The sequence below is a fragment of the Colias eurytheme genome, chromosome 26 (genome assembly GCF_061535395.1).
Source record: "Colias eurytheme isolate Ceu_HAF_F1 chromosome 26, ilColEury1 Martin Lab GWU primary, whole genome shotgun sequence".
Taxonomy (NCBI): Eukaryota; Metazoa; Arthropoda; class Insecta; order Lepidoptera; family Pieridae; genus Colias; species Colias eurytheme.
This window is the reverse complement of record NC_143005.1, coordinates 4149026-4175263: the sequence shown is the minus strand read 5'-3', so window position 1 is coordinate 4175263 and position 26238 is coordinate 4149026. Positions and strand designations below refer to the sequence as shown.

The 26238-nt window shown below is 32.4% G+C and overlaps 2 protein-coding genes across 2 annotated transcripts in view; both read left to right on the top strand.

Annotated features, from left to right (window-relative positions):
• LOC149897128 (uncharacterized) overlaps positions 1-11145 on the top strand; it is a 31229-nt gene extending 20084 nt beyond the window's left edge. Inside the window, exons 5-16 of the mRNA XM_090116771.1 lie at positions 684-859; positions 1213-2225; positions 2695-2794; positions 3534-3677; positions 4089-4265; positions 4741-4854; positions 6265-6401; positions 7275-7406; positions 8628-8681; positions 9429-9519; positions 10108-10210; positions 10625-11145. Coding sequence (XP_089972897.1) covers positions 684-859; positions 1213-2225; positions 2695-2794; positions 3534-3677; positions 4089-4265; positions 4741-4854; positions 6265-6401; positions 7275-7406; positions 8628-8681; positions 9429-9519; positions 10108-10210; positions 10625-10676 — 2293 coding nt within the window. The 3' untranslated portion in view covers positions 10677-11145. The remainder of the gene's footprint in view (positions 1-683; positions 860-1212; positions 2226-2694; positions 2795-3533; positions 3678-4088; positions 4266-4740; positions 4855-6264; positions 6402-7274; positions 7407-8627; positions 8682-9428; positions 9520-10107; positions 10211-10624) is intronic.
• Positions 11146-19684: 8539 nt separating this feature from the next.
• lilli (AF4/FMR2 family member lilliputian) overlaps positions 19685-26238 on the top strand; it is a 217795-nt gene continuing 211241 nt past the window's right edge. Inside the window, exon 1 of the mRNA XM_090116766.1 lies at positions 19685-20095. Coding sequence (XP_089972892.1) covers positions 20085-20095 — 11 coding nt within the window. The 5' untranslated portion in view covers positions 19685-20084. The remainder of the gene's footprint in view (positions 20096-26238) is intronic.

Here is a 26238-nt window from a genome sequence, read left to right as displayed (position 1 = left end):
TATAGACAACAATATAAACCAACCAAAGTCGAGAAATCTTGACGTTATACGGAGTTTGACGTTAAATGGAGTGTCGTTATATAGAGTTTACACTGTACTTGCATATACAAGATTATTGAATAGGTTTCTTAGAATTTGTAGGATTTATTAATGTGTTATCAAGTTAAAAACTACAATCTTTACCGATCGTTATTATAAAGTGAAATTCCAAACAAAAAGTCAATAATATGTTATTCTTGAACAAGATAACTTTCGAAATAAATTGAAAGCCAAAATAAAAGAAATATTGGTAGACTTTCTGGCTATTACTCAGAATGACTAAGCGTGATACAATATATCGATAATGTGACCACACTTTCGATAATTGCCATATGTAAAAACAACAAAGACTTAAAAAACTAAGACTCACTCAAATTAAGAATACAACTTTAAACATTTGAAAAAAATGTTGTGTGGTTTTATGAAACCACGGTAAAAGTGAAACTTTCCGAACACTGCTTTATACCTACTCGGCAGCCGACCGTCACGCGACATGCGCTACACAGACCAAAATGTTTGAGACGATGTAATAAAAGTTTCACTTTAAAACCTGTAATTTTAAGATTTACATAAATATTAGCTGATATAATCTATATATAGCGATATAAGTTCATTATTCTTTATTATTTTTTTTTCATATTCAGGGGTCTAACAAATATGATGAACGAAAGGGGAAGTCTCAATATGTACCAGAGTGGTGAATCGCTTATGCGCATGTCTCCACCGAGCCTCGTGTCTTCGCTTGTCATGGAAAATTCTGGAAATTTTAACATGGAATCTTTGGATGGCAAGAAATCTTTACTATCTCAAAAAGACTCAGGTAAATATATCACTCAACATTTTGTAGTATATATTTAATTATAAAAAAGTGTTTTTAATTCAATAAAGTGCACAATCAAATAGGATAAGGCATACAATTGAATAATATGTACTAATATTATAAAGCTGAAGAGTTTGTTTGTTTGTTTGAACGCGCTAATCTTCAGGAACTACTGGTCTTATTTGAAAAATTCTTTCGGTGTTAGATAGTCCATTTATCGAGAAAGGCTATATATCACGCTAAGACCAACAGTAGGGGAGCCACGTGGGTGAAACCGCGCGGCGCGGCTAGTGTACAAATACAATCATAATGTAAGTTGTCTTTAAGCTTATGTTACTTTCTTATATTTTCAGGTGTACCAATGTCAGGTCGCAACAGCATAGATCCAATGATGACAAGCATGACCCTTAGCATATTAGACGAGAAAGACATGAGCACGAGTTTTCTTTCACAGACCACTTACCCAGACAACGATAGCTTAATAGACTCATTACCGCCCAGTTTAGTCAGTTCTGTCAATTCATCCTACATTATATCTAATTCCACTCGAGCAAAAGACCCGGAAACGAATATCTTCAGTTCGGCGACTTTCACGAATTTGGAACAATCGGAGAGATTGCTGTCCGCTAGACCGAGATGCCAGTTATACAACAGTTTCAAACGTGATTCAATCAAAAACTCCGAAAGCTACACGAAAGCGAGGGAGGAAGCGTGCCAAATAGACACCGGGAAAGTATTAAACGAGAACTGTGATAATGTCGCGCTTCAGAAAGATTCGCCGAAACGACAAAATGGCGAAATGAGCGAGACCATAACCCTGCACTACTCGAACAACAAATTCAGAAGGGACATCGACGCTGAGAAGGAAAACATGAATTCCACGTTCGAAAAGGACGATGCGTTCTTCAACGAAATGGATGTGCCAAAACCGGTGGAACAAGGAAAGAACAGTATGAACGTGACGCTCGATAAACAGGAATTGAACGAAATAATACAAGCGCGGCAAAAACTTTCGTTAGCTAGAAAAGCGTTACCTACAGAACCAGATAAACCTTTGCCGAATCAAGTGGACACTTCACCAATAAAGACTATCCAACTCCCGAATCAAACTATAACAGTGCCAAGACAAAGTATGGAGAATGCTTCAGAATTATTGTCGAGAAGAAAAGCTATGAATAGAGATGAACCTCCCCCTAGAGAGACGCCAAAGCGAAATGCGACGTTTAAAAAGGTTTCCCCCAAAATGAATGCAAATGCAATGGATGCTACGGTGGTATATGTGAAGTCGAATGAAACTAATATTATTGATATCAATTCGGCCACTATGAATTTAATTGATAATGAAGATACAACGCTACAGCAAGAGGTGAGTGATATTCAATATTCAATCTATAAATAATATGAGCAAAAGCATATATTAGTTCTGTTTTTAATTATTGCCTCTCTCTCAATAATAAAATAAAGTGAGTTGAATTATGCGATTCTTAAAATTTTCAACATTAACTCATGAATTCATGCCTATATGTTGAACTATAAAACAATTTTCAATTTTACAGAGACATAAGACTATTGATAAAATTTTTGCTTTTATTGCTTTTGCCCCTTAGGACATAAAATGTACGCGTAATTCTTATAGATAACTAGCGGTCCGCCCCGGCTTCGCCCGTGGTACCTACATGTTTAAACTATCCTATCTCTCAAGTTGGATCGAACTGCACATGGTGTGCGAATTTTATTATAATCGGTTAAGTGGTTTAGGAGTTCATTGAGGACAAACATTGTGACACGAGATTTATATATATTAAGATTAATATTATACTTTTTTATTATTGTAGGCTTGGGATTTAGAACAGCGGGCGATGGTGGGATCAAGTGAGAGCACAGACACAGGGACCTTCAGTTCGAGCAGCCCACCAGATCTAATTGATCATCCAAGTAAGTTTTAACAATTATTTATCCTTTAAGATACTTTAAATGCTTTGGATAAGTAGTTTGTTCGTGAATTTCATGATATCGCAACATTTTTATGTCATACGTTTTCAACATGTAATGTGCGGCATATAAATAATCATCAATTTAATTGTTTGAATGAATGAATGAGAACTTTATTGTACACACCAAATTTACATAAAATAGAACCACATTACATAAAATAGAATACGTGACATAAATTGCACAATGGGCGACCTTATAGCTACAGAGCCATCTCTTCCAGGTAACCCAATTTAATTGTTTGTTGATACAAGGATTTATTCATGTATTTCTACAAGATCCAATCTTTCCAAATGTTTAAATGTATAAAAATAAATACTACTCAATCGATTATAAGAATTGTTTACTAGTATAATGCCCTGCATTTAGTTGAACTCAAATTTAATTCAAAAAAAAATTGTTGTCTGTAAAGTCGGTTTACTGACGATATTTGAATGTGACAACGTCCGATTGTGCTTCTTCGTCGCTCGTTCTGCGCTCTCGCTCGCACTTCAAGCCTTACATGGAACGCCTCAGAGCGAGGTAACGCCGCATGAGTCATGTTTTTTCGTGCGTGCAGCCGGCTCTATCGAATTATAAGGCGTTGTCACGTCAAAAGTCGATGGTTTGAATGCTGCTTCAAACCGAACAAATACGGGATATATTTAAATAATATATTAATCATATATTTTTAAACTTCTAGAATTATCAGTAGCCTCCACACCTCTAACGAGCATACGGAAAGGGTCCAAAAATGAACTAATGAACCTACACAGTACTATATCGCCTATATACGATGTGATTGACGACAAATCGTATACAATGACCAAAGCGCCTAGTACTAACAGTAAGTTTTTATTTATTTTTATTTATTGGAAAGTTAAAAGTGGACAAAATTGGATAATTATGTCTTTCATATTTTTTAATGCTTTTGATACGTATTTAAAAAATAAAAGAGGACAAATTTAGTTAGCTAAATATTAGAATATGGTAAATGCTATTATGTATTAGTATGGCAAATTCTAATATAAGTAATATTATCTAATTTCTAACTAATCAAGTTTTCGCAAAATCACACCTCGTAATAAATTCATTTTTGCAATGTCTTGCTTTCTTTGATGTTGTTTTTATATAACAGCTTATTTTAAGATGTAACAAATTTGAAACTCGATTATTATTTCTATAGACAGCAAATTTATTACTGAATAACAAAAAAAATATACCCTTAGGCCCTTTAAACAACTAACGTTTTACACAGATATGGAAAGAACATACGACATGAACACAACGGTAATAAACAGCGCTACATTAGTGAAGAAATCTTCGGCTAAACGAGATATTTTGGCGCCAAAAAGCAGCCCGGATAAGAAAATACCGAGCTCCTTGCATATTAGGACTCCGCCAGGGAAGGTCGCTTCTAGTTATGCTATTCCAGGTAATTAGGTCCTAATAATAATTTAATCTCTATGTTGTGTTGTGTTTTTATCAGTTCCTAAAAAAAAAGTAAGTTTAAAAAAAGACGGGTTGCACTGGGGGAGTGCCGGCAGAAGTGAAAACTTGATTATTAACGTTGAGCATGTTTGATATTTTGGAATGGTAACCGTCTTACGCTTTTTCGATCAGGTCACGTGTCCTGTCGCAATTTAAGGTTTTATACCCATTACAGAAAAAGTGCTCAACGCCGCTAAAGAAGTTTTCACTTCAAAAATTTTACTCATTTTGTGGTGTACTTTTTTTTTAAACGTTTTGAATTGATGGACACTTTCAATTAATGGAACGAATATACATTTTAAACTATTTACAGAAAGTTTTCCTTAAGATTTATGTCTATTATTACAAAAAGATTTTCTTTAATTTGACAAATCACATTTTTTTTTACAAAAACATAATAATAATTTTTATCTTTTTAGCAACATCAATAACGAAAATGCCGCCGCCGTCCACTGTTGCTGTCGTGAAAACGAATCTACCCACTTCCAAATTAAGACAGTATAGTTCACATAGAGAACTTAATAGAATACCTGGTAAGTTTTTTCGTCAATCTATACTAATATTATAAAGAGGAAAGGTTTGTATGTATGTATGTATGGTTTTCACGCATAAACTACTGGACCGATTTTGATCAAATTTGGCACAGATAATCTTTAGACCCTGAAAAAGAACATAGGCTACTTTTTATTGCGAAATATGTACCACGGGCGAAGCCGGGGCGGATCGCTAGTAAAAAATATTTGTATTACCATAACTAATATATTTATACTGTAAATAAACGAATCTTTAACATACAGCAAATGTAGGCTATGCATGCAAGTGCAACACGTACAAATGGAAAAAAATAATGGTTCGTAACGGGACAAATTTTCTGTGCAAAGTAAGGGGCTCAAAAAAATAACATAATCGGCACATAAAACTTTATTTAATTCATGCTCATCCAGTCAGCTGTACATTATACTATATTACTATCCTATCCTATTAATATTATAAATGTGAAAGTTTGTATGGATGTATGGATGTTTGTTACTCTTTCACGCAAAAACTACTGAACCGATTACAATGAATTTTAGCACACATATAGAGGGTAACTTGGATTAACAGTTAACACATATGATAGGTTTTATCCCGGAAATCCCACGGGAACGGGAACTATGCGGGTTTATCTTTGAAAATGCGGGCGAAGCCGCGGGCGGAAAGCTAGTACTTCTTACATTAAACTATAACTTATTCTATACTTACTTTCAATTAATATTAATAGTTATAGAAATATACACGGGCCTGGCTGGGTTCGATATTAGCTTAAATGTAATAAGAATGTAATGCGATTCTACCCAACTGCCTAATTGAGAAGACGGTAGATAATAAATCACAGCAAGTCAACGGCTATTAACAAAGTGAAGTATTGTCAAAACGTCGTATAAACAACGTCTGAGCATCTAGCACAATTCGTACGAATGCAAAAGGAAAGCGGCGTATAGTATTTGATAGCTAAGCAAGTTCTGACAGGAAATAATGACAACTATATTGACAATTTATATTTTTTGTTTCATGGCATTCAAATGCTTTATAAATATAAATTTATAAAGAATAGAAAAAATTCGATCACGAGGTGGGACTCGAACCCGCATCCTTTCGCGCCATTCCGGGGCGGATGCTTGACCAACTCAGCCATTCGTGACCCGCCAGAGCAATCGAATTTATTCTATTCTTTCAGTTTTATCCGTCTAAGGGACACACCGCGCGCCATCTATTGAGATGATTAACAACCATCTCAACCAATATGAAAAATGGAATGGCGCGAAAGGATGCGGGTTCGAGTCCCGCCTCGTGATCGATTTTTTTCTATTCTTTATAAATTTATAACTATATTGACAGCTACAAAAATCTACAAAATTATTAAATCAAAAGTTACATGTAACAATAAATAACATTTTCCGCAGGTCCACAATTACAGTCCCGTGCACTTGGCCGCACGATGGTGCGTCGCGGTGTATACGCGTCCAACCCTGCGTTAAGTCCAACTGCATCTGTACCTACGCCGATTAGACGAGAATCTGTTGTTTTACCGCCCCCACAGGTAATTATAGATAAAATAACTAATAGTAATCTATATTGATACTAGCGGTCCGCCCCGGCTTCGCCCGTGGTACCTACATGTTTAAACTATCCTATCTCTCAAGTTGGATCGAACTGCACATGGTGTGCGAATTTTATTATAATCGGTTAAGTGGTTTAGAAGTTCATTGTGACACGAGATTTATATATATTAATATGAAGATTATAAAGCTGAAGAGTTTGTTTGTTTGAACGCACTAATCTAAATAAAATACTGGTCATATAATTGCAAAATTATTTCAGTGTTAGATAGCCCATTTATTGAGGAAGGCTATTCATGAACCACGAGCGAATCCGGGGCGGACCGCTAGTTATGGATAACAGACCGAATACTACTACGTATAATGTTATATTGTATATGATATGTCCCAAGGCCGCTGCACCTACGCGTGCGTCGATATGACGGTTTACGAAAGTTATAGACCAATTTTTGTTTATTACAATCAATGAACGTTATTTGTCGAAGTCGGTGATATTTCGAATGGTCAATACGATTTCGCTAATGCGACGGGAGTATTTAGTTTAGCACCTAAACAGGTGATATGGAGCTTTTTTCATACTCACCCCACAGCCACTTACAAAAAAAAAATTGGTTGTCTGTAAAGTCGGTTTACTGACGATAGTTGAACGTGACAACGTCCGATTGTGCTTCTTTGGCGCTCGTTCCGCGCTCTCGCTCGCACTTTAAGCCTTACATGGAACGCCTCAGAGCGAGGTAACGTCGCCTGAGTCATGTTTTTTCGTGCGTGCAGCCGGCTCTATCGAATTATAAGACGTTGTCACGTCAAAAAAAACAAAATTATTAATACCTAATGTATATTTTATGTAATTTCAGAGCGATTACGGCGAGGTCCACGTGGACAAACTCTCAAAGCCCGCTTTCACAGCGCCTCCAGCATTAGTTCGACAGGGAACAGAAACTTTGAGGCGGGAACGACCGCACAGCCAGATTGTGCCGCCCAAGGACGTGAGTATGCACACACAAACATACACACACACATACATAGAAAGACAGTACATACGGACACTTAGATACATACACGCGTTTATACACACACTATATGCGTACGGACACATATGCACACATACGCATATAAACGCACGCATACGCACATATAAGTGCACATACACACTTAAAAACAAACAAATAACACCCCTATTTGAAAAACCAAGTTATTATTAGTTATTGGCTTTCCGATTAAAGTAAACTGTACACATTATAATTGTTTACAGCTTTTATCAACACATTCCACTAAAAGAATGTTTTATATAAAAAAAATAACGACAGCAATAATTTCATGTCATAGTGTCTCATTATTGAGAAATTTTTTCAAAGCTGATCTACTGTTAACTAGAAAATATATCCATGCATGAATCAGTTTTATATTATTTTGGTAGCATGGTGGCGGGAAGTAAAATACAGCATAATAAAATATTTTGTTTGTTCATTCATGGGATTATTGGTATATTTTATGTTTTAATTCATACTGTCTCTAATAATTGTCTGTGTGATTAATTTGTGTCATTTATTCAGCGATTATCATTTTGTGTGTCGATGGATAGTTGAAAATATTAGAATATATTTCAATAAAATGAAAATACGTTAAAATTCGATTCAAATATGATGTTTTGTATTGTAAAAGTTTTATAAAATAAATTGTTTGGTTCATTGCATACATTTGATTGAGTTTTCACCTATCCATCGCATAGTACGTTACGAATAGATGTGTGTGTCAATTATTAATATTCATGTAATAATTACGGTCTATATTGAAAAAAAAAAAAAACAATTACTTTCATCCAATTAAGTAAATACCAATTTACCAAATTTATATTCTGCCCGCTCTTCACGTTTATAAATCACATTCAAAATTCGAGGCATTCATTACCTTTACATCCTTCAAACTAATATTTTTATTAAATACCTCTCTAATTCAAATAAGTACACCTTTTCATATGAAAATGCAATTTACCAACTTATATAGTATGTGTAACAAAGTCAAACATTGTCGTTTACTTTAAAAAATCATTGCAGTAAATATTGTTATTAAGTTACACATAATTTTGCACATTCCTCAATTATAAACATAAATACTTATATAAAAAAGATAAAGCTATAGACCGTCATTATCTATACACATATCTATCCGTAACGCACACATTAACGTGCTAACATGTGTGTGTGAAGCTGCGCCTGTGTGCGGGCAACGCGGGCGTCGTCATGCGGAACCAGTATGCGGCTGTAAGTTTTATATTAAAACTAAGATAAAACATATTTTTTAGTATTGGTAGACTTGTAAGCTATTTTCTAAAAAGAGACAAATTCAACAATCCAAAAATCATTAAAATCCGTTTAGTAGTTCTTGAGTTATAAGTGATGTAGCTGACACGACTTTTTTTATACATAGATATAGAGAACGAAGAAATATACATTAAAATAAATATAACGTAAAAATATTGTAAATTATAAAAATTAATTAGCATACAATAATTTCATTCTTAACTTGATGTTGAATATTTTATATGATTGTTTGTTTGTAATTTAGCTATCCAAAAAGTACTTGGCTGATTTTGAAAATATCAATTATTGATGAAACATGCTTGCTTAATTGATTTTCATTCATTCCAAAGTAGTTACTCATTCGCTTTAATTAATATTGATATATATCATTAAGCATTTTTTGTGCTTATAATAATTGTGATTAAAATATTGTGTTTGTCTTTGGGCTTACTTTTTGGGAAGTTTATATTATGTGGTCAATAATGTTTATATTTTTATTTTGTTACTTGCATGTTCGTATTGGTTACCAGTTATAGGAAAAATGGTTTGGAATACATTAGTATTATTAATCTATCTTAATTTTCATCGATTTAACGATCTATGCAAATATGACCCTTATGTGTAACTATTAGCATTCCAACCTTCGGTTAAAAATACAGTTAAATTCGTACTAATGTTGATTAATTATTATATTTTTTTAAACTATAGCCTCCCACGACGCGTCCGCACTCATTGGCGGGCAGTTCACAACTGCGCGTCACTCGACCTACTTCTGTACCTTCACAGCGGCCGGCACCCGGTAATTATTTCATTATTTTAGTATAGACTGTAATGAATATTAATAAATTTGACAATTTTGCATCAATTGCTAAAATTATATATTTTTGTGTTTTAAAGATTTATCACTTCACTACATAGTATAAAACAAAGTCGCTTTCTCTGTCCCTATGTCCCTTTATATGCTTAAATCTTTAAAACTAAGCAACGGATTTTGATGCGGTATTTTTAATAGATAGAGTGATTCAAGAGGAAGGTTTTAGTACATATATAATTTATTAGGTTTTAGACAAAGCAGGCGAAGCCGCGGGCGGTAAGCTATTTTATTTATAAAAGAATGTACATGGACAATAGAAAAAATTTAATTTTAAATACTAAGTCAGATATTTGATTAGAAATTTGTCACTGTTAATGTTGCGAATAAAACAATAAATAGAAACATAGAAAGAATAAATATTTATTGCCAGAAGTTTTATGCTTTAATTTTTTCGAATTTCCATTAGAATTAAAATATATCCAATTTCCATATTGTATCACACTTGACAAGTTACTAAACTGATTTTTATACACATACACTAACGCTAAATCGTTAAAAAAATGCGTTTTTCAGCAGTTTCCCAACAAGAGCCGGTTCGGCCTCAGACGGGAATCGAACCGCGTGTCTCCGCGTTACCCAGGCCTTCAAGATTACCTGCACCTAGACGAGCTGTAAGGTAAATATTACATTCTGTTATATGGTGATATTGTACAGTGAAAAGATTTGTATCTTTGTTAGTTTGTTACGAAATAAACGGAATTAAGTGTTTTATTGTCAAGGTTTTCTTGTTGCGAAGATAAAAATAAGTTTAAATGCCAGCAATTCACTCTATTATTACAGTATTACAGTAATCAATATACTGTAGGATATCACTCGGATATGTTAAACAATAATGATAACTATTATATTAAAAGAAATAAACAATTTTTATTTTTATTTATTTTTTATTTATATTTCAGATACTAGAATCACAATATGTATGAAAAAATAATATTGTATCACAGTAATATATCAATAAAAGTGCATGTATGAGTGTGTATGTTTTATTTTATTAGAATTATGCATTAACATAAAGATTATTAATTTGCAGGCCGCCGTCAGTATACTCAGTGGCGCCGACAGCAGACATGGACCACTATTGACCAACGTGCCAACTAAGGGCCAGTCCCTAACCATTGTATTATTTATATTTTAACTCTATAAATCCTAGTATACCCATAACATGACTGATTACGAAACTCCTGTGTCTTTTCTAACGTGTTTTTTCCTTATAGTAGTATTAATAGTCACTAATGCGACGACACGACGCCATTTTGTCGCGTAACTAACGACCAATGAACGATGCAATGCGTTTAAATTATTCATTATGTCCTTTTCTTTTGTATAAAGTTTTGTATAGATAATAGACGAGTGTGGCGGTCATAGATAATTTGCAAGATGCGTTCGGAAATTGGCAGTTTTTGTATTATTAACGTTTTATAAATAAGATCCTACTACCCGCATTGTTTTTCTAAATTAAATATTCCTTTAATTTTAATAAAATAAGGGTCGATTTATCAATGCTTGGGTAAAACTTATCCGTCCAATAAAGTATTACACGATAATATTAAAATGTCAGCAATTAGAATAAATACGTGTTTAAAATGGTAGTTTTATACATTATTCGACGAATAAGTTTTAACCAAGGATTGAAAAATCAGCCCTAAATCATTTTAATATGTTTTAACCAAAGTGGGATCTTATTCTTTTGTATACAATTAAACGGTAAACATTCAAAATTTTTCTAGATAAAAATTTTGGTATGTATGTATGTTGAGGTATGGAGTTCACTTTTCGTCATTTGAAAAGCCATTGACATTTCCACCTCTAATTAAATTATTATTAAAAATTCGCTCTCTGATTAAATAAATTGACGCTCAAAATTTTCCAAAAACTCCACCTACACGATTTGGTACAAATATTAAATAAGATATTATTCCTATTGTTTACAAAATTTAGTCGGTAGTAGTTCGTTATAACGGAAATATAAAACGAGGGTAGTTATTTATTTCATTAAAGACATTCGCATTTTTGCTTAGAGATTAAAGTTAGGGACGTGTAATTACGCTTTAGATATAAAATTTATTATATTATACAAATATTTACTAACTTTTTTTAATAAAATCCGGAAAAGAAAACAAAAATACGCACAAACAACATTATCGAAAGAACGTGAGATCTCTGTAAGGATGTATTTATGTATAGTTAAATTGTTGTATAATATGTATAGTCTGTTGCTATAAATATACTTTTTTAATCTGTATAATGCCTCTTTTTCGACATATCAATCATAAATAACTATGTAATCTTCTCAATCATATCCAAAACTGTATTCTGGCTTACAACTGTAATCACACGCAATAGTATTTTAAATTTCAATGTTTAGTAGAATTTAAACATTCATACATTACAATATTTCATTTTCCATAAAACTGTATGGATGATTTGCTTCATTTATCTACACATTGCAATTATTTTGCAAAATTGTTATTAAATTAAATCTTCAATTATTCTTCCTTTGACTAAGATATCGATCATGTATTATTTGATTTGTAATAAAATATTAGCATATTAATTGTATTTGAAGCCAGTAAAAGAGAAATAAATATTATCAATTTTTTACGTTTATAAGGTTTTGATTTCTTTCAAAATTAATACCTATTTTATATTTGAATGTGTTTCGTCCGAAGTCGCTTTATATAATTGAGTTGTGCTGTGCGGTTAATTCGACACGTTGTGCCTTATTTAGGTAGACTAAAGGATTTTGTTTTCATTTTCTAATAAATCTTGTATTTACATTCGCTTTGTTTTATTTTTCGTTTTGCAGCTTTCGTGGTTGTGCTTCCTTGTGTGTTGAATGAGCTTTCAAATTACATTTAAGGCTACACTAATGAAATGTTTATGTAATTAATAATAATAAATCAAAAAGTAATGGACCGCTTTTTATCATGTTTGATCTTTATTCGATATACATAAATCCAAAGCTTTGTGAGAAAAGAACAACTTTCCAAACTATTAAAAAAGTTACACTTATAAAAAAGAGCATTAACTACACCTACAGCTGTATGTATAAGTAATTTAGCGCTGTTTTCTATTACTTGTAAAAGGTCTCTCATGAGGTTATTTCATCGTACCATGACCATGCAAAAGTATATCTAATATAGAAAGATGTAACGCAACAATGTTGCGCAGTTGCGCGGAATTATCAGCGGCCAAAAGGAATTATTTCTGCCACTGCAAAGACTCTTAAATACTTCAGTGGTTTTAGCGTGAAAGTCGCAAATATATCCATACATTCTTAGAAACTTTCACGTATAAGTATTAATAGGGATTAGGGTTACTGCTGAAATGAAAGTGCTAAACACAGGTAACGATTTATTATTGCATTTATTCATACACAAATAGATATTTTATATTTAAAAAATTACAACCTATTGTGCACACCGATAAGTACACCTTAGAAAAACACAAAACAATTTAGGATAGTTTTCACTATAATACGTTTTGATATATAAACGAGTTATTAACGTCGGTCTGTCACGACAATCTCCTTTGGGAACGAGGCCTTAGCCCTTATAAAAATTCAAAATGTTTAAAAAGCTTTTGCGCTCGCTAATTTTAGATTAAATTGTTATACAGGGTGGCCCGTTTATAGTGGTCCAAAAATTTTTTTCAGCTTGAGAGCATCATGAGTAATCATTTAAAACAAACTTTAGTTACGCAAAAACTTATGGTTTAGAAATTATGATTTTTTTTATAAATAATCCGGAGTTTCAATATTTTTTACACAAAACCACTCTGTTATGAAAACTACTGGACCGAATTGAATGAAATTTGGTATAGGTATAGCGCAATAACCTACCTATCGTATTATAGGCTCATCTTGTGTAAATAATTAGGCTGCATTTTTTTATTTTAACTTTTTCTGTAGTTTTTTTTAATTTCTTGGCAAAATATGGAATTTTCGAAAAAATCCTGTGAAAAAAAAATGTACACCAAGGTATTGCTGGTACTGCTAAAAACTACCTTAACATAGGGTTATTCTTGACACAAAAAATCATAGCTGTCCTTCGATTGTAACATCTTCAAAAACAACATCATGTACATTAACACATGAAAATCGAAAAATTACGAAAGGAGAATGACCATGGGTGGCATCGGTAAAATTTTAGTTGTGCCACGTGTTCGTGATATTGTTAATTCCTATTTGTATTTATAATGATCATATTATGTATCACTATTAAGTCTTAATTATACCGGATAAATTGAAATAATAGTAAAAGTTTGTGTTTTGAAACATGTATGACCACGTATGGAATCGGTAAAATACTAGTTGTGTCTCGTGTTCGTGATATTGTTAATTCCTATTTGTATTTATAATGATCATATTTATCACTATTAAGTCGTAGTTATACCGAATAAATAGAAATAAAAGTAAAAGTTTTTGTTTTGACACATATATCTATCTCTTTCGCAAGCGCCATGTCATAGTTTCTGTTTGAAATGAATGTATTCGACGCATTGTTCGACGTTATTTATTTTGAAATAAAGTTTATTACGATTTACTTTTCACATTTGTCTTGTAAATTAAAATATTACCTATGTAATAAATGTAAAACTTAACGTTCATCGTTAGTTTAAACTCGATAAAGTATTTTTTTAATTGTTGAATAAAACTATTGTTTTATTTTTATTGTCGTGAACTGCGGCTTATTTACATAAAAACTTTAATCGTTTCTAAAAGTACTAAGTAACATCAAGCTTTAAATTGAGCTATATTTCATCTTGACACAATAAGTTTGATTGCGATACCAAGTGCCATAGTCACTTGGGCAATCTCCTTTACCATAATTTAATTTTAATCATTTGGAACGGCCAAATTTTGATTAAAGAATCATTTATTGCCATAAAAGTCATTAGTATTCACATGGCTATAAAACTTAAAATGAATGAAATAAAATTTTAACCTGCCAGCCAAAATAACTTAACTTTATTCTAATGTCAATTTATTGAGTTTTTTTTTGTTGTTTAGTTTTTATGATTAAATCTTAATAAAAGGTTTGGAGAATTAATGAAACAACATAAATATTAATTAACATATTGTTTATTTTTTACAAATGGTGGCTGCCGGCTTTCTTTCATTATAGCCACTTGAATTTATGCCTATAAATAACCATAAATTCATTATACATAGGTACATTTGTATACCAATTTATGGTATTATACTATTTATTACCATAGGTTCATACCTAAAAATTCAAGTGGATATAACAGCCATTAACGACGTGGATATAACAGCAAATTGGACGACGCGGTTGGCGCAGTGGTAAAGTAACTGCCTACTGAGCCGACGGTCCCGGGTTCGATCCCCGGTCAGGGCAAATATTTGTGTGATGAACTCAATTATTTGTTCTTGGGTCTGGGTGTTATTATCTATATATGTATTTATATTAAATGTTATATTTATCGTCGCCTAGTACCCACAACACAAGCCTTAATTGAGCTTACTGTGGGACTAGGTAGATTTGTGTAATAATGTCCTATAATATTTATTTATTTATTATTTATTAAAGAAAGCCGGCAGCCATTTAAAAGGCTGCGAAGAAATTTCTTACGCAGATGCAGATTATGTTTAGTTAAGGCGGACGGCATTTCAAAAACCTTTTGTAAAAAATAAACAACATATTAATAGTATACTGTACCGTATATTATGGTGGGGACTCGTTCACTTTTTAAGCTTAAGTAAACTTCGACTCAAAAAAAATGTATGTAGTTACTTACGGGTGTACCACGGGTGAAGCCGAGGCGGGTGCTATGGTAAAAGTTAAAACTACATTGTTTTTGTATGTTCAGCTAGTAGAAATAATTATAAAAAACTAGCTGTGCCCCACGGTTTTACCCACAGTGCTCCGCTCCTGTTGGTCAGCGTGATGATATATATAATATTATATAGCCTTCCTCGATAGGCTATGTAACACTGAAATAATTTTTTAAATCGGATCAGTAGTTCCTGTGATTAGCGCGTTCAAACAAACAAACAAATAAGCTCTTCAGCTTTATAATATTAGTACAGATTAAGTATAGAATATCGATAGATAATACGCGCATAAATATATATTTTAGTAAGTGTGTATAGAAAAATTCAATATACAAAGACGAATAAACAGCATTCGATGTCAGTTCCCGCGCTCTCATAGACTATAAAATCAAAGATAAGCGGGGGCGGTTTATGAGATTATATCCGAGGGATTAATGCCAAATATAACACATTGCCCTTTCTGGCTTGATCTTTCTTCGATAATTTAATAGTTATTCAGATAAACAAATAATGAATCAATAATTACCTACTCAACTGCCTACCTAATTAACGCGCATAAATATATATTTTAGTAAGTGTGTATAGAAAAATTCAATATACAAAGACGAATAAACAGCATTCGATGTCAGTTCCCGCGCTCTCATAGACTATAAAATCAAAGATAAGCGGGGGCGGTTTATGAGATTATATCCGAGGGATTAATGCCAAATATAACACATTGCCCTTTCTGGCTTGATCTTTCTTCGATAATTTAATAGTTATTCAGATAAACAAATAATGAATCAATAATTACCTACTCAACTGCCTACCTAATTATTTAGTAATAGGAACGGCCAAACGGGCCGTATTATGAGTTATGAGTTATGACCAAGAGGTCATTTCGGCCATTTCGGCAATTCCCAGTCAGTTTACGTCGTGAATTGAACTGACTGGCAAATTCATATTATAACATTACTAGCGGTCCGCCCCGGCTTCGCCCGTGGTACATATTTCGCAATAAAAGGTAGCCTATGTTGTTTCTCAGGGTCTGAAGATTGTCTGTGCCAAATTTCATTAAAATCGGTTGAAAGGTTTAAAAGCGGGAAAGCGTAACAGACAGACAGACAGAGTTACTTTCGCATTTATAATATTAGTAGAGACTAGGGATTAGCTGGTTATTGAGAACGTAGTATGAATTTACCACTTGCCAGTCAGTTCAATTCACGGCGTAATCTGCCTGGAATTAAGAGGTCCCCAGCAAGAACATTGAATAAGCTTCAGCTGTATTAAATATTTTTCGAATAGATATTTAAACACTGTGTAGAATATTACAGGATTACTTTATTTATTACTATATTTGAAGTGAAACTTCTTTATCGGGGTTGGAAAAAAATTTAGTGTACCTAACATTTTTTCGTTACGCGCCATCTTGTTTTTATCCCTACCACGCGTGATTGACGTAATTCTGTAAAGTTGCATATAGTCAATTGTTTTTTGAAAAATAAGGTCATAAACTTAGATTAAGGATTGGTCTCCGCGCGCGCGTAGACTAGATGCCGCCGGCGTACTTGAAAAATGCGGCAACTAATAGTACGCCGAATTCGGCGTACCCAAGCCAGTCGTGTCACAAGCATTGTGTGGAGAGGGCGAACCGATAGTTTATAAAGATTATGAACAAAATCTGAAGTAAAGTGCCTATTTGTGTCATAAAACTATTTAAAAATAATACAACAAAAAATAAGAAAGACACTGGGATCACGTACCATAACTAAGTATCGTATTATTCGAAATTTCTCCTTTACTTCGAAAATTTTTTCTACGAAAATACGACGCCATTCAGTGTTGCCGTACTGCGTATCCAAAAAAATACACGTGGTTGAGGAAATCTTTTAGCAATAATTTGAACTTTTTTTTTTCAATACTATTACTAACACATGTATTAAAGTAAAAAGGATTATAACAATAATTTATTTCTGTTTAACCATGTTTAACTGACTCATATAATATGTTATTTTTTTTATTTCCGCTTTTTTACTTTAAACAACCTTTGTGACTATAGTATAGTAGCGTCGCAAGTGGATTTGAGTTGCATATTCATGGATTCGATTCCCGGCCAGGTCAGGATGAAAAAAAATATTTTTCAAACTTCTTTCCAAGATGCCAGATTTCCCATGTATGGTGTAAAATTTATGTGGCTGGCAGCCCGATTCTTCACACACACTAGCGTCTTTACAAATTGCCTAACACACACTACAGAAATGAGTTGCCGCATTCACAGAGCTATTGTTTTTAGGTGGGGCGGTATCTAGTCGTAGCGCGCGCGCGGAGACCAATCCTTAATCTAAGGTCATAAAGAAGTTTCACTTTTTACGTGTGTACACGCACACATTTTTTTTTTATTTTTACTTACATAGAGCCTAGAAATAAAAAATTACTAAAGCATATGTACATACTAATACGAAAAGATAATCACTTGATGCTATTCATCATATACTAGCGACCCGCCCCGGCTTCGCACGGGTGCAATGGCGGCCGGCCGGTACCGCCTCAAACGCTACGTCCCGCAATTTTTAAATCTGTAATATCTTTGAAAAAATTCACTTGAATCATACGGTGTAAAGGGCCATATAGATCTATATTAATTATTAAATGAACAATGTATTCAAGGTATTTAATTCGTTAAGGATTAATGCTGTATTGGTTAAAATCGCTTCGAAAATTAACCATTATTTGTCGTAAAAAGTAAATGACAAAAAAAAGTTATTTTACATATAACTACCATCGCGGACTTTTCTGTAAACCTTTTCAATGTGTACAATACTTAGTACATTATTTTGATAAAATTAGTAGGGTTCAGCCTGCGTTTGCAATGTAAGCGGAAAAAATGTAATTATTTACGACATCACATTAGAAACCTCAAAAATAACAGTACTTCTCCACTATTAATGGATGTTAAAACATATAAACCTTCCTCTTGAATCACTCTATCTATTAAAAAAACCGCATCAAAATCCGTTGCGTAGTTTCAAAGATTTAAGCGTACAAAGGGACATAGGGACAGAGAAAGCGACTTTGTTTTATACTATGTAGTGACGTGTGCGTATCGTCACGGAATGGAATTGTCGTGGCCATATCGTAGATTTGCTCATTTCATGAAATGGCCAACATAGTTTGGCCAGATCGTTAAATCGTCAACGTTTCACGATTTGGTCATCGACATTTGGCCAGATCGTATAAAATATCTTAGAGAGTTCATAAAACATTAAAAAATTCAAAATATTTTAAGAACTTGTTTATTGTCATTTAAGTTAGTGCCGCGGTAGCGCCGGCGAATACCAGAAGCGAATGGTTTTTTCAATAGAAAACAGTTAGGTTAGGTTAGGGTAGACTTTAATAAACAACACACGAGCCGGGCGAGCAAAGTGAGCGTGCCGCGGCAGCGGCCGGCGAGGGCCAGAAGCGAATCGCTTTTAAAAAAGAAACAAAAATGGTCGAATTTCGTGCAATGACCATCCACGTTTGGCCAGATCGACGATCTGGCCAAATGTGGATGACCAAATCGTGAAACGTTGACGATTTAACGATCTGGCCAAACTAAATTGGCCATTTCATGAAATGAGCAAATCTACGATATGGCCACGACAATTCCATTCCGTGACGATACGCACACGTATATGATGAATAGCATCAAGTGAAATCATGAAATGATCGATCATTTCGTGAAATGGTCAAGCCATCCAGCAATAAAAACCCAAAGCCAAAACAAATAAAAATAATTTACTTGCTATGAAGGTAGTTTAATTTTTCTGTTAAAATTCTTACAGTATTAATTATTATTTAGTTTTATAGCAAACCGCAAACGTCTAAATTCAAATATCCACAAGATTAAACAGTTTAAATACGCATTCATGTTTATCTTATCCTATAGAGATTAAACTAAATTTAAACAAAACCACCAATTCCAAAACCAGACTTGTTGTGTGGTGAGAATCTGAATAGGTAGAAACTAGAATGTCAGCTACCTAGATAAAATAATTATTTCTAGTGTACATACTGTCGCCCATATGTCATAATTTTTGCGAATACCTCATTAATAGAGAAATAATATAAAGTACTAAAAAACTCATACAATAAGATTAATAGAATACCCAACAACTAAAACAAAAGAGATATAATATTATTTATCAGTTTTTATCGTATGTAAATATTTACTTCTACCGTGACTTCTACGAAATAACATTGCCATAACAAAAAATGGGCACATTTATAATCTGTATTAGATTGTTACATGTGTGCGTGTGTGTGAAACGAAATCGCACGTTTGCGTCAGTGTGCAACGTCGCGAGTGCTGTCTGCTAAATAGTTTTTGCTTTGTACGTTTTTATTTTTATAAATAACCGACTTAAATGATATGATAAGCAATATTTATACGTGCAGTGACAAGAATTGTGATATACCTATGATATAGCCATGAAAATATACAGTGTTTTTGTCTGCAACTACTATGTGATTCCGTGCAATAACTCGTCACTTTGGTTGTTTGTCAATGACGTCTGCGTTTAGCGCAACGAAAAGTAGAATTAAAGTTCGATTGTGACAAGTAGTGAAAACATAAGTTAATCACAGTGAGATAACCGATGCTTGTTTATAAAATGGATCAGTGTTTTATGCTGTGGAACAATCTTAACACAACTGGGGCCATCAGAGGTGGCTCATGAAGAAAGGGTTAGTTTACTTGTTATTTGTTTACATTTCTATATAAGAGTAAAAAGTTAAATAATAGTACTGTCAATACCTTCTATTCACCAAGGTATGTACGAATACTGTGAGATATAACGCAATGTTTTGCTTGGTTAACTTTTGATTATAGGTTATGAGTCATAATATTGAATTTATCGGGTTATTTTATACTTTAAAAATGAGATCTAATATTATTTAAATATATCCGGATGCCACAGTCGTGATTTGAGGCTAGGATCTATTATTTCTCTTTAATACTTTCTCTTCTTGATTAAGTGAAGGGAGTGACAGTGATAGGTTGATGGTGTTATCAGTGTATCTGAACGAGATAGCAATATATGTAACTGCTATGTTTTGGATGTCCACATTATGACATTATTACTTTTTTAATAGATAAACTTTATATGATATTTTGAACTGTGTCACTGTAACTTAATTAAAACTTGTTTTGCATAATTTTAACACCTGGCTCATTTAAATTACGCAAAGTCTAATCTATATTCGTTAAAATAAGATTAAGATTATGAATAATATGAAAAATATATTCATATAATTATACCACCAGGCAAAATCCATGTAAGAAGATTAATTGACAACGGTCTTATGAATGGCACATGTTTTGTAAAATTTAAAATACACAGTTGAACCTAGTAGTAATGATATAATCTGGGTAATAATTACTCTCAACTGTATTAAGTAAATATAACTTCTCATATTAATAAAACTTATAGAAAGGAAGAAATAACAATGCTTTTTGACATTAACAATACCTTGACTCATTAATCTTAACAATTTATGTGTTACGTTGCTCAGAAAGTTTAATATTTGAAAGTAAAATTGTCTATTTTATTATCATCCTATCCATATTACATTGAGCTGAGAACTTATTTTTAATAATTTCCAAGCTAACACATTATAAATATTAAAGTAACTAGTTAACTTGAAATGAAACTTTTAATAAAGTTACATTGCACACCAAAATAAAAGGAAAATAACTTTTGTTTAATGTATTTATTTAGACCAACAACTGATCTCCAGACCTTGTGATTGTAACATACTTGCTTACCACTGTACCAGGGTGGCAATCAATCTAAATTAAAACATTAAATTAATCATTGAAATGACTGCTCTATAAGTTTTATATAAAATGTACACATGAGACAAGATGAACTTCTATTAGTATAAAAAATTACACCACATTATATGCACAACAACCTTCAACAAATATCATTATAATTGCTCTAAACAATAAATAATCTGTTTTCAATATTTTCTAATTTCAAGTTATTTCCCATAGAGTACCGTTACAGTTATGGATACATGAACACTATCTCCGCTTAAACTATCAATTGACATGTAATTAATATCCAATTGACTGCTAGTCTCATCCAAGCGATGGAATGTCATCATTCTGATTGACGCTAATTATTGATTTTCATATTGAGTGTGGGAGTCTGCCGAGAACTTAGTCTATGTAAAGTCATGTTGACTTACTTTGGTATGAAATTTATAATTTATATTTGTTATACGTAATGAACAGTCTGTGCTTATAAACTATTAAATATAACCTATACAATATACATGCCAGACGTTATTTGAAAAGGAAATTTTTTTTAATGTTGTCTACTCATAACAGATACTTTTAACTAAGTACTCTAACTATTTAAAAACTCTTCAACACATCATCTAATTCATCTCAAGCTTATATAGTAAATGAAATCGTACTTTCTTTATTTGTACCATTTAAGTCAAGCATCCCTGTATTCAAATTGAAATACATACCAGAATTTTAGTCCATTTATCACCCAACACTTTAGAGCTGAAAATATTTTTTTAAGATCTACAAATTATCCAATTTATTCACTTAATTGCACCTAATAAACATTACTTTATTATAAATTTTTGCTATGCATGTATCTTATTTATTTATTTATCTTGCAAGATCGTTTCTTTAAAATATTCTTTGGTGCCTATGTGTATCCAAAAAGTTGTCTATAATTGTCTCCCATCTCTAAAGTTATGTCTGACATTGGCCCAAAAAAAAAACAATATTATCTCAAAAATGTCCATGTTTTACACTTTTTTATGAAATAAAAATGAACCTGTTTCAACAGCAGTATTTTACCTTGACCTGACATTATGAGACATCAAAAATATATTAAAGTTCTTGATTACTTGTAAAGTCTTGAAATTGGTTTTAAAACAAAATTATAATTTATATGCTGTATATAAAATTACACATAGTATAACTATTTAATTGTAATTTTGTGGATTGAGTTAACAATCTATTCTGTAAAAGGATATGGGTCACTTTTTATAAATATTGTTTCATTTGATTTTCATGCCCATTTAACAATGAGATAAAGAATAATGTACACAAAAATAAAAACTCCTATAGCTAAAAATATGATGCTTTGTTCGTAAATAATATAAATATATATACCTAAACCAGCCAACAATATAAAAAGTTAAAAACTAGTATAATGCAACTTTTTAAAGATTACAATGCAATCAAAAACAATGTCTTAATAGTAAGAAAATGAAACATAACTCACTAAAATTGAGCCCATATTATTGATGAGTAATTGCTTTACCCATGCCTTCAATGGGTTTTTTAAATGAATGCTCCACAAAGAAAGTGGAACATGTAAAATAACTTTATCTATGGCATTTCTTTCAATTTTGTAGCAATATTTATTGCCGTTAATATGAATTTACATTTTACAATGTGTTTAGTTTCTATTTTACCTTCTATTAAATAACTATATCAGGTTATATATATTTAGATATATACTTAGATTGTATCCACACAATTTACAGGAATATATTTGTCTTTAAAAATAGAATTAATATATTAGAACTAAAAAATGAGCTGGTTTGTAAGCAAATCAAACTATAGCTTGAATCATCATTCTTTTAAGTACGTTTAGTAAAAAATAATATTTAAATTTATTAATTACTAATAAAATAATTTATTAATTACAAGATTCTATTTCTAGTTAAAAGGGTATGCAACTAAGTACATATAATTATATCATGAACTATTATTTATATATTTTACATGATTAACCATAATATGATTGTGATTATAAAGTCAATACTAATTTATTGCAAATTAGTGTGCTTTAGATTATATGATTAATTAATGATTATAATAATCATTGATAATTATATTTTTATATCATAGGTACTTTGGAACATTTTAATGTCACATGCTATTGAACATTTAAGTAACTTGTACATTAACATCTGTTCTATTAACCATTAAATCTGTTTGGATTGAGAGGCAATAAAGATATTTATAATATGCTATGTTATTATATGCTGCATATAATTTACAGCTTTATAATGCAGTGCTATTTAACAGTTAATGCGTGCATACATATAAATCGATTACTAAATAAACTCGGTAATCTACATTACGACGGTTATTGGAGAGTATAATTAATGCTAATTAATGTAAAGCGTACTTCATCACGTGTTCGGTCTCCATAGAATTAATTACAACCATACAGGTGTTGCCAACACGGATATTGTTCGCCGAATTATATTAAAAAGCTTTAGGGTTATCGCTTAGCTTTCACCGATTGCGGTTTTTTGAATTAATGTTGCTTGCTTGTTTGTAACTATTTACGTACAGTGATTGGGGTGACAATTTGATATGTAATTATGGATTTAATTTTAGATTAATGAATAAAATATACACTGTAAATGGACGTAGCAGACGTGATATAGATAACGTACGATTGAATTACGTAGGTGATAAGTTTGGAATGAAATACAATTAAAATCTGATTACGAAACCAAAATATTTAAATAAAATCACGTAGACCCAAATAGTTAGCTGGGTGGATACGGTGCGCGCGGCTCGTATTGTAATAAATAAATAAAAAAGTTACGAGCACTTTATTTCAGTAATTTCGTTCCTGAGTAAATTAGATTGCGTCTGACGAGTGCTTTGAGAGATGAAGTCTAACACCTCGCAGGTTGAAGTTTGATCACCTAAAAACGACCACCTGGGCAGCAAATGCTAGACGAAATAGTTCCTTTGAACCATAAGTATAAAATGAAACTTAAAATGATTTCCTTTGTATTCGGTGTCAACCTTGGCATTAAAAAAGTTATTTCATAAACACATTTTTTGTGTTTGTTTTGAATTTACACTGTAATCGTGCATAAATCCGCCATGACCATAAAAGCAGTGTAGCATTTGATAATTACGTGTGTTCGTGTTAAAAACTAGTCAATCACAGTATCAAAATTGATATAGGATGTATGTTTATAATAAGATTATTATTCGAGGTAATCAAGTATTACGTATATTTTCTATTATCTTATTCGTACCACTGAAATAGCTGATAATACGATAATACACACTAGGTATGTAGTATTTACTCATATGATTTATGTTCAATAATAATTTTGTTGTGCAATTTGAAATAACTTTAGGAAGTTGCCTATTGGTTCTACCTTACCTACGATGGAAAGGTCAGTTTTATTTGATTTTGTGATAATAACGCAATAATAAAATTTATTAAATAAATAAATAATAATATTTATTTCATCGTCTAAATTATCTACATTTATGCATAATTTAAGACATGATATCCTTCACGAGTCCCCGTTTCAAATATTTTGTACCACATATTTGTTATAGTTATTACTTATTACTTATTACATCCGGAGGCCCTTGGGCCCGAGGCGTTATATCTGTCCGAAATACATTAACATTTATTCATTTACATTACCCATTAATAACGTTTGGCATCGGTAAATAAACAAGTTAGATTTATACATTTTCATTTGTAGTCGATAATAGTGCAATTAATGAAACGTGCGCACGCGTCGCCGGCCAGCTGGTTATCGGTCTCTCTCTATTGGCCGACCGGCCGTATCTACCCCACTCGAGTTACGGCGAGATGCTAAATTATTGCACTACGGGGTATTTATTTATTTAAGCGGGATACCCTCAGTAATGAATACTTAATACTGTTTATTTTAAATCTCATTACGAATAGGTAGTATTCCCGATGGCATAAATTCTGTGTAACACTTGACCGTTAAGCGCGTCACACACGGTGAAGATACTATAATATTTTATCTTAAGATACTGTAATATTTTATATTACAGTATCTTAAGATAAAACCCACAAAATTTCGGGTCATTTGTAACAGGATGGCGGTTCTACAGGGGTCTTAGTACGCAATGACAAAAAGAAAAATGATGGTCAGAACGCTGATACCGGATACCTTAAGATACTGTAATATAAAATATTACAGTATCTTAAGATAAAATATTATAGTATCTTCACCGTGTGTGACGCGCTTTACAGTGTTCGTTGAATTTTAGAAATGCATAGAAATAAAAACATTTGCATATAATGTAGTCAATGATGGAACTAAAGTTTTATTAGTCAGTTATAACTTATAATTCCATACTATATTTCTCACTAGAACAAATTTTACACTCGTGTTCGCATCATTGTTTCAAATAACTAGTTTCAGAGTTATAGGTTAAAGGTAGATTGTAGAAATGTTATAGAGGCTGTATGTACTGCGAAGCACGTGTAATATGAATTTTAAATGACGCTTTGTTTGTTATTAGGTCAACGCTGCAATCATAAATAGCACAGGTGTGAGAATAAATTATCCGTTTAAACTCTATGTTAATGTGATGCAATATTAAATGGGTCGTTCATTCCTATACTGAATACTCACAAGAACTGCACCGGTAGGTATAAAATATGAATTTTCGATAAGAGCGACAAACGAGGCAATTAAAACGGGCTTCACGTGAAGCGATGCGACTGGTCGATTTCAAACAAAACAAAGTTATCGGTTGTTCGCAAGTTGGAGCTGTAAAACACTGCAGTGGGTAAAGTTTGATGCATCGAGAGTATCGGCGCGAGGCCGGCCCGTCCTTAGCACACATTGAGCGGCGGGCCAAGGCCTCCGTGGGCTTTGGGACACGTCTTTAAACTAATTACGATAGCTAACAAATAATAACCGTCGAAAAGGGGCAGGTTATTTGCGACAAATCGTCAAATCAATCGGTTTACTGTACGTTCGTCTGCACGCGATTTCTGTCACGACACCAGAATATTTTTTTAATGCTGTTTGAAACAATG